A 10,292-nucleotide genomic window follows, 5' to 3' on the forward strand; every position below is an offset into this window, starting at 1 on the left:
GTCTATTTTTTTTAGATTTTTGACCGAACATATCTTAGCTTTCAAGACAGCTATAGCACAATACAAAATGACCATGTTACTTTGTTATTTTCCATCTATCTGTTTATGCCAAATATAACCGTTAAAAGTCTAAAAAAAAATAGACAGAGTGACCAAATGGTTGACCGTCACAAAAGATAAGGATCTTATAATGTGTTTTTCAAAATAGGGAGACTAAACAGTGTGTTAGGTAAAATGTAGGGGACTAATAAATTATTTACCCTAACATTTACTATTTAGATTAGAAATAAATAGAAGTTCACATATGCATTCATTGCACTTTCAGACACTTTCAAACACTTTCAAACACTTTCAAATGGAGCTGCTGCAAATCCCCTCTTTTCCAATCATCTTCTGCTCTCTCCTTATCTTGATTATACTAAAAATAGGAAGAAAAACACAGAATCAGAACTCGAATCCTCCTCCGGGACCATGGAAGTTTCCGATTTTAGGTAATCTTCTTCATTTATTACTCAGTTCTGATCTAACTCATCAACGTTTTAGAGCTTTAGCCCTAATCTATGGGCCTGTTATGAGTATTCAACTTGGTCAAGTTCCAGCAATTGTAATTTCTTCAGCTGAAGCAGCCAAAGAAGTTATGAAAACTCAGGCTGAATCATTCGCGGAACGCCCTCTCGTGTTGGATGCGCAGATCGTGATGTACGATCGCCACGATATCTTGTTTGGTTCATATGGAGATCATTGGAGACAGATGAGGAAAATTTGGATACTTGAATTTCTCAGCGCGAAACGAGTTCAATGTTCTAGGTTAATCCGGGAGGAAGAGGTTTTGGATGCGATGAAATTCCTCCGTTCGAAAGGCGGATCGCCGGTGAATCTTACCAAGATCATATTTGAGTTTACAAATTCTATCATGATAAGAACTGCTGTTGGTAAGAATTGCAAGCAAAAAGAAAGATTGTTGAGTATTGCCGACGGAGTTAACGAGACTGCGACGAGTTTTGGCGTCGCGGATGCTTTTCCGACGTGGAAATTACTTCATTATATTAGTGGAGTTAGGTCAAAACCGCAGAGTTTACATGAGGAGACAGATCAAATACTTGAAGAGATTATTAGTGAACATAAAGCTAAGAAATTTTTGGAATCTGATAATCTTTTGGATGTTCTTTTGAATCTACAGAAAAATGGAAATCTTCAAGTTCCATTGACTAATGAAAGCATCAAAGCATCCATTCTGGTTAGTATGTATTTTACTTATTGTCTAGTAAAAAAAAATTAAACTGATAGATAAGACCGAAAAATTACATTTATATCCTTACATATAAATGTTCATTGAGCTTGAAACGTATGTAATTAAAAAAATAAGGTGACTTGAACCGTTTAGACCGTTAAAATCAAGGATTTGTTACGATTTCCCCACCTATAGGTTCCTTGGGCGTGTTTTGATTCCTTGACTGTAGGAATTGTCTAGGAGCCGTCTAGGCGATCAAAACAAAAAATATATTTTTTGTCATTATTATTTTGATTGTTTGTTTTATCATAATTTTTTGAATATTGTCGTGGTTTTTGGTAAATTTTGTTTATTATCAGATACTATTGATGGACATTATTTTTTAATGATCAACAAAATCCGATAATCTTTTAGATGTTTGCTTTATTATAATTAACTTTTGAACATTGTTTTGTAGTTTTTTGGTTAATTATAATATTATTGATGGATATTATTTTTTACTTGTTTCGGTTGTTTCAATGATATTATTGTTGAAATATTTCTTTTGACATGTTTTCAAAGATATATGTTACAAATATACATATTTTTCTATATTAAATCATTTTATACTATTGTTTTTAGATAGTACAATACATATTTTAATTGCATTTATATTAAAAAAAAATACAATAATACAAATCCAACTAATTCTTGATTAATTCTCAAGGGTCTTGTTCGTCCGACTAGCACCTAACTTTTTTTACAACCATAAACAAAGATCAATTAGAAATAAATGCATATACATGACATCAATATTGATTGGTTTCACTCATGCTAAATCCATAACAAATTTTGAATAGAGTGGAACTAGAAACGAAAATTATACGTTTAGAATTTATGTAATAAATTTTTTTATTTTTGTTAGAGTCTGGAGGTCGATGGATCCTCTATGACCCCTATTTCTCTGCGCTTTTCTTAGATTTCTTACATAACGGTTTAATATTTTTTCGTTGCAGCAAATGTATACCGTCGGAAGCGAAACAACTTCCAAAGTTACAGAATGGGCAATGGCAGAGTTGATGAAGAACCCAAAAGAAATGAGAAAAGCACAAGAAGAGGTAAGACGAGTATTTGGTGAAAAAGGAAAGGTTGAAGAATCAACATTTCAAGATTTGAAATTCTTCAAGTTAGTGGTTAAAGAAACTCTAAGACTACATCCTCCCGGTGCATTGATTCCAAGAGAATGCAGAGAAAGAACACAAATCGATGGATACGACATTCATCCAAAAACTAGAATTATTGTGAATGCTTGGGCTATCGGAAGAGATTCCAATACTTGGAAAGAAGCCGAAAAGTTCTATCCAGAAAGATTTGAAGATTGCGCATTTGATTATAAGGGAACAACATTTGAATTAATACCGTTTGGTGCAGGAAAGAGAATATGTCCAGGAATGACTTTAGGTATTACTAATTTAGAGCTTTTCCTCGCAAATTTATTATATCATTTTGATTGGAAACTTGCTGATGAAATCACACCTGAAACTCTTGATATGTTTGAAGATGTCGGTGGTGCTGTTAGGAAAAAGATAGACCTTAAATTGATTCCTATTCCCTATCAAGTTAGTTTGGACTCAAAGAACTCTTGATTATATTTTATATACAGAGGCGGCGCTACAGGGTGCATTGTGGAGTGCACAGTGAATCCATTGCACACTCAGTTACCCGAATTCATCCTACAAGGGATAGTTCCAAATGGCCGGTCTTTTACCTAAACAAATGTTTCCAGAGTGGTGTAATTACACTTCCAAATTTAGAGTCCTAACTCCGGCATTATGTATGTATTACATGTAAGTGTTAAAGTATGATGTTTGTTCCGCAAAATAAAAAATCCATAAGTGCAAAATCTATGTTTGTCTGCAAAGCAAAGTTAAACAAATTAAGGCATCGTTTGTTTGTCAAAAAGTATTGTGTAAAAAAATATTTTCCTAATTTTTCCATATTTGTTTGTTTAGGAAAATTTTCCATTACACAATATTTTTCAAGGAAACAAATGCGGCCTAAGTGAATAAATAATGTTCATGCATTATCATGGTCAAAACCATAAAATTACATCACGTGCAAAGAATATTGGTAAAAAGCATCTTGAGACTCCTGCTATTTCATTTTTTTTTTATAGTGTATTAAATTCTTGATTTTTTTATTTGGACACATTAAACCTTTGATTATTTATTTTTCTATCCATTAACCTTTAAATCCTTGATTTCCAAATTAGTTAGTTGAATATGTAATTCAATTAAAAATGTGTAATTCATTTCATATGTATTTAAAATTATATTTTTTTTTCATAACGATTTGAATTAAGGTTTTTATAGTTTTCTATAGTAATTACACATAAAAAAAAGTTTAATGCTTCTCCAGCCCCCTTAACTTGTCCAAATTGGTTATTTTATCCCTCCAACTCATCGAATGTCCTATTTACCCCCTTAATTCCACAAAAATAGTATTTCTCACCCCCTTAACTTGTCCAAATTGGTCCTTTTACCCCTCCCCAATTCATCGAATGTCCTATTTACTCCCTTAACTCCATAAAAGTGGTATTTCTCACCCCTTATGATCATATTTACCTCCTTAACTCCATAAAAATGGTATTTCTTACCCTTTTAGTGCAAAATTAATAGGATTTATTCAAATGAATTTGCAAATATATTTTTTTAATATCAACTTTTTATTTTGTTTTAATTTGATAATTATATTGATTCTTCATGTGTTTTACAATAATATTGTATTACAATAATTAGATAATCAAAATTTAACTAGCAAAAAAAAAAATTGAAAAGAGAAAGAATAAATAAAAGATACAAATAAATAAATCACTGTCAAAAACTCTCGCTATTGACGAGTCCTTCTACCTCTCAAACTCTTGCTATTGACGAGCCTCACAACACTATCGCCGCCGTCGCCGTTCACTGCCCCCAGTCACCAGCGCCATACGTTTTACTGCCATGGATACATTGGAAGCCTAGGGAGCAGCTCTAACGCTGGAGGACGAGGTGAATTCTGGCCTAGTTCTATCCTCTGATGATGTTCCGGCAGATACCCGTCCCCCGTCTTGGAGCCTCGTAGGTTCCTTTCTAACTGATAGGAACTGTAAAGTCCTATATATGAAAAACACAATGGTGAACTTATGGCGCCCTTCCAAAGGGCTATGTATTGATGAAATAGGACCTAACAGGTTTAGTTTTACCTTTTTCCACCCCCTGGAAAGGGAAAGAGTTATCACTAGCGGTCCCTTTGAGCAGCAACTTCTGCTCCTGAGCAAACTGGATGAGGGGGAAAATCCTCATGAGAAGACCCTCACACACGCTGACTTTTGGGTCCAATTGCATGACGTACCCAATGGCTTCTGCTCTGATAATGTCATGGTCAGGATTGGCAACTTTCTGGGGCAGTTTATCGAATCTGATAACAACAACTTCAATGGAATAGGTAGGCCCTTCTTTCGCATTCGAGTATCCATGGATGTTACCAAGCCAATTAAACGAAAAATGAAGATCAGTAAACAGGGCGGGGAAGTTTCTTGGATTAATTTCAAGTATGAGAAGCTGCCAATGTTCTGCTTTTTCTGTGGACTGATAGGCCACCCTGATAAGTTCTGCCCCGCAATGCTAGAAATCCAGAACCCGGATTCTACTGAAAAGGCGTATGGGCCTTGGCTACGTGCCCCCATGCGTAGATCAATTCAGCCTTCTGTTTCTAAGTGGCTTCTAACTTCACCTCCCTCGGTCCAGGAGGGTGATATACGAGCTAGCAGCTCAGCGCCATTTGCTATTCCGTAGGCCGGGCATTTATCTAGGGATGTCGAAGGACAGGGAGATCGACAGGGAGGCCAGCAGGGCCAGGTCCACTTACAGAATGAGGTAAATAGTCCAGGCTATGACGATATTGAAGTGATCGACCCAAAGCGTCGAAGACAGGATCCTGACCCTCGTGGGAAATTAATACCGGGTACAAATAAGGAGGGAAGTTCTGAGAAGGGGTCAGAGTTTGTAGTGAACACCTGTCCGACAAACAATATGGTAGGTCCTGAATCACAGGCCCACTGTGATCAATGAGCACCCTGAGCTGAAACTGTCGTGGTATGGGCAATCCACGTACAGTTCGTATGCTACATGATCTTGTCCGCAAGGTTAGGCCTGAATTCATTTTTCTGATGGAAGTTAAGTGTAGACGGGCTAAAATAGAGTTAATTCAACACAGTGGAATTTTTAGTGTGGAACCCATCAACACATGAGGGGGCCTGACACTCATGTGGAAAACTAGGGGCAGCGTCAGGCTGTTGGAATTCTCTAATAACTTTATTGATGTTTGTGTCTCGTTACAGGGTTTGCCGGAGTATCGATTAACCGGTTATTACGGTCATCCAGAGAGGGCTAGGAGGGTAGAGTCCTGGAACCTGCTTAGAAGACTCTCCAACTCTCATCAGGGTGCATGGATCACTATTGGTGACTTTAATGATATGCTATTATCCTCTAATAAAAAGGGGGGCTCTCGCCATCCTCCCTATCTGCTTAGAGGCTTCGGATTGGCTTTGTCAGACTGTGGATTATCAGACATTGAACTGTGTGGTTACCCGTTCACTTGGGGAAAAAGCAGAGGGTCGGATAGGCTTGTGGAAGAGAGGTTAGATTGGGCCTTTGCTAACACGGCTTGGAGAGAGGCCTTTCCCGGTGCCACCTTGACTAATAAAGAGGCTCACTGTTCAGATCATACAGCGCTCTTTCTCTCCCTACATCTCCAAATACATGTTGGGCGTAGTCGGTTCAAATTCGAGAATGCCTGGTTAGATGAGCATGATTGTGTCCTCCGTATTTCTGAGGCGTGGTCAGCTAGCAACAACTCGGATATTATTGAAAAACATAAAGCCTGTGGGGAGCGGCTTCAGAAGTGGGGCGAGAGTATTCGGCTGAGGTTCAGAGGGAGAATCTCTGCTTGCAGAAGGAAAATTATCAGCCTGAGAAAGAGGACAGATCAGTCTGCGCAATCTCTACTTCTTACGGCCCGAAAGAGTTAGACGCCCTTCTCCTGCAACAAGAAACCTATTGGCAACAGCGGGCCAAAAACTTTGGCTTAATGCAGGCGACCTTAATACCAAATTCTTCCATAGAGCAGTAAGCAACCGGAAGCGCAAGAACTGCATAAGCCGCTTACTAAACAGCATCGGGGTCTGGGTGGCCTGGCAATCCGGCTTGGCGGACTTGCTAGCAGATTTCTATAGCAACCTATTTATGTCAAAAGGCTGTGTGGCAGCCCCGATTCTTGAGGCGGTGCAACCTTCTATTACTATTAGCCAGAACGAAGCTCTCACGTCACAAAAGCCCTCTTCTCCATGCACCCAGACAAAAGCCCAGGACCAGATGGCTTTAATCCGCGATTTTATCAGCGGAATTGGTCAATTGTGGGAGCTGAAGTGACAAAGGCCTGCCTGGATTGGCTCAATTCAGGTATAATTCCGGATAATATACATGATACTACTCTAATTTTGATTCCAAAGAAGCCTGTCCGTGAAAGTGCCTCGGATCTGAGGCCAATTGCCCTTTGTAATGTCTTGTATAGAATCCTGTCAAAGGTCCTTGCCAATAGACTGCGTGTCATCCTAAATGACATTATTTCTCCAAATCAAAGCGCCTTTGTGCCTGTCAGATTGATTTCTGATAATGTGATGCTAGCCTTCTGATAGGGGTCAAAAACCCCTATCTTTGGGCATGGTTTTAGGACGGTTTTTAGCGTTATTTAGTTAATAAGCGAGCAATTCTCGCATTTAAATGCTTTTGTGTGAGTTAGTTAGAAATTGGAAATGTTTTATTTACTTTTCGTTGTTTAGGCTCGTTTTATGATCAATTTAGGCAAATACGGCCAAAATGGCATGCATATTATAATTCCGTTATCTTTTGAAGCTAATTGATCCGTCAAAAGTCGCATCAAACGAAGCATTTGCTCAAAATAAGCGATTGGCGGGTCAATTTAGCCTTTGGACTAATGCTATCTGGAGTTTTTGTGCATGCGCAGGGATAAGTTCGGGCGAAAAACACGCTTTTGGCATTCAGCGACCGCGCAGAGGCGTGCCGGGCAAGACTGCTCGACGAACTGGCCTATTTAGGCCAGCTCGCCGAGCAGGCCTTCGTAGGCCAGCTCACCGAGCAGGCCCTCAGAGGCCTGCTCGGGCGAGCAGACCACGCCTGCTCGCCGAGCAGGCCCTCAGAGGCCTGCTCGGGCGAGTAGGGAGCCTGCTCGCGATGAGCAGCGACTGCTCGCCGAGCAGCTCGCCCTGCTCGACGAGCAGACCTGCGGGAATTGGTCAAAAAGACCAATTCCGCCCCCACGGCTCCACGACCGGTCCCACGACTTCCCACCTGCATAAGGACACGAAATAGGTCAAAAAGATGGCCCGAACCGCGTCTATAAATAGGATTTTTCCAATGTAAATTAAATATCTTTCATTAATTGTAAATTACTCTAGCTTTCCCCTTGAAATTCCTCTCCATCTCCTCCATCTTCTTCAACCTCCATTGAAGCTCCTTCAAAGCTGTTCTCCGAGGAATATTCAAGGTCCGTCCTTAAGACCTAGGAAGCCGGCTGCAGAGTAGACAGGTTCCCTGAAAGGGATTTTCGTATCTCCTTTTATCTTTCCTTGTTTGTACTCTTCGATACAGTCTATGAATCCTAGGCTAATTGTATCCTGTGACATTGTTCTTCGCCTTTAATAATATTTTAGCTCTTGTTTTGTTCTATGATTATTTGTTTAATCTTTGTCTTACGCTTTATTCAATTGGTTTAACTCATTCAAAAGCCCCAAAATCGAGTAGGCACATATTGTGAGCTGAATCTGACCTAGTCAGAGCCTAGGAGATTGACGACCTCTTAGTTGATTAAGCCCAAATTGCTGAGCCTTAGACCTAGTTTCGGCCTTATAAGGGAATCACGAACTAGGAACTTCAGGAGGGTAAGTAGGGTTAATCGCCTTGAATACATTGACTTAGATTAGGTTTTTAATCAATAGACCTAATAACCTAACTTCATTATTATCGTTCATCCCATGTTCCTTCGGGTAATTGCATTAGTGAAAGATCACCTAGGGGTAGAGTAACTTAATTAGGCGTAAAATAACTTAATTAGAATTAGCATAATTTAGCTAGGAGTAGCGTAACTCAACCTAGGAGTAGATTAACTTAAACAAACAAACTCAAAACCCCCCAAAGCCTAGATAACACCTGAGACCAAGTAGCTCGATACTTGTCGTAAATAAGTCCTGTGGATTCGATACCTGGACTTTCCAGATTTATTACTTGATAACGACGGGGTACACTTATCCCTAAGATCGGCCTTCCTCGACAACCGCGGAAGACCGCGTCAAGTTTTTGACGCCGTTGCCGGGGATTTATTTCTTCTGCAATATCGAACCAAAGGTCGATTTGTTAGTTTAGGCATTCATTGTGAATACCCTTGTTTATATCGTTTATATCGTTTATACTTGTTTATACATATACTTGTTTATATACAATTCGTTTGTAAATATTCTTTATCTATATCGTTCATACTTATACTTGTTCATATTCATACTTGCATATACAAATACTTGTTGATATATTACTTCATTTCTGTAACATTACTTGCACTTATAAAAATCGTTCTTCCAGCAATTATGGACAACAGAGCTCCAAAACCGTCCATGAACGATCTCAACACAAAAATGGATTTTCTTGTGGCTTCATACAGCCGTGATAGCCAAACAATGACACCGTTTTGCGCAAGATGTGGCCAGAATCACCCCGGTGAGGTATGCCACGTCAACTACTACGTACCTAGAGGTGAGAATGTAAGTTACTTGGGTAATCGTCAAAGATATAATTCTGAACCCCCAACTTACAACTTTTACGATCAGGCGCACACACGATATCCACCGGCGCCATACGTGGCACCCATGGAAATCCTTCCGTATCCCCCTTCTAATTCTGATTTCTATGACAGGCAGACAGAGCGTTCAGAAGGAATAATGACCCTCTTAAGAGAGATATACGTCCGACTAACAGCCAACGAGGAGGCATGTAGGACCCTGAGCAACCAACTCGCCGCAATCAGACAGGAAGAAAGGGAATGCCAATAGGCTTTCCTCTCACAAGAGGAAACGGTTCAAGCCATCGCCCTAAGGAGCGGCAAGGAAGTGGACACACTCGTGGCACCTCAATCACAAACACAACCATCACCGCAGGTAAGTAGGGAACCGGAAGTGGTAAGCAACCCCGGTCCCGTATCTAAAACTCCAGCTCCTGAAGTAGCTGTAGAAAAAGTAGTTAGGCCTTATGTACCAAAACTGCCATTCCCTCAGAAACAGAAAAATGCCAACTTAGATAAGAAATTTGCTCGGTTTTCGGAAATCCTTAGTAGATTAGAAATTAATATTCCATTAATGGAAGAACTAGAGGAAATGCCAAACTATGCAAAATTTCTTAAAGACATGTTGTCGAAAAAGAAAAAATTTGGGGAAAATGAGATAGTGGGTTTAACAGAACAATGCTCGGCCATAATCACTCATAAATTGCCCCCCAAGCTTAAAGATCAAGGGAGCTTTACCATCCCGTGTAGGATAGGCAACATGCACATAGATAGGGTATTATGTGACTTAGGAGCAAGTATTAATCTTATGCCTCTATCAATTTTCAGGAAATTGGGACTCGGAGAGCCTAAACCAACAAACATGACACTGCAGCTAGCGGACAGGTCAATCGCACGGCCCAGAGGCATAGTTGAAGATGTATTGGTGAAGGTGGACAAACTGATCTTCCCGGTCGATTTTGTGGTCCTCGACATGGAAGAAGATGACTCCATCTCCATTCTTCTCGGGAGACCGTCTCCATTCTTCTCGGGAGACCGTTCCTTGCAATCGGTAGGACATTGATAGACGTCCATGGAGGTAAATTGGTCCTAAGGGTGCAGGACGAAGAGGTAACATTTAACGTTTACGAGTCTATGAAATTTCCTCAAGAGCGTTCCAAAAGTTGTAATTTTGTGGATGCATTAATAGATG

The 10,292-nt window shown here is 39.8% G+C and overlaps 1 protein-coding gene across 3 annotated transcripts; it reads left to right on the forward strand.

Annotated features, from left to right (window-relative positions):
* Positions 1-334: 334 nt before the first annotated feature.
* Positions 335-3,161, forward strand: LOC136220753 (cytochrome P450 726A27-like). 3 transcript variants are annotated; one of them, XM_066009265.1, is made up of 3 exons: positions 335-1,237; positions 2,227-2,671; positions 2,771-3,161. In XM_066009265.1, exons 1-3 carry the CDS (start codon positions 356-358, stop codon positions 2,854-2,856), a joined length of 1,413 nt encoding a protein of 470 aa, XP_065865337.1. In that variant the 5' UTR covers positions 335-355; the 3' UTR covers positions 2,857-3,161. The 3 variants fall into 3 exon arrangements, with proteins under 3 accessions (XP_065865337.1, XP_065866002.1, XP_065864936.1); XM_066009930.1 differs by having other exon boundaries at positions 2,874-3,161; XM_066008864.1 differs by having other exon boundaries at positions 2,227-3,161.
* The last annotated feature ends 7,131 nt before the right edge of the window (positions 3,162-10,292 follow it).

This window comes from Euphorbia lathyris, chromosome 1 (genome assembly GCF_963576675.1).
Source record: "Euphorbia lathyris chromosome 1, ddEupLath1.1, whole genome shotgun sequence".
Classification (NCBI taxonomy): domain Eukaryota; kingdom Viridiplantae; phylum Streptophyta; class Magnoliopsida; order Malpighiales; family Euphorbiaceae; genus Euphorbia; species Euphorbia lathyris.

Bases quoted from the DNA above. Each gene is read 5' to 3' on its own strand.
- LOC136220753 (XM_066008864.1), top strand. From the start codon at position 356: ATGGAGCTGCTGCAAATCCCCTCTTTTCCAATCATCTTCTGCTCTCTC. The intron at 1,238-2,226 runs GTTAGTATGTAT...TTTTCGTTGCAG, and splicing joins GCATCAAAGCATCCATTCTG to CAAATGTATACCGTCGGAAG.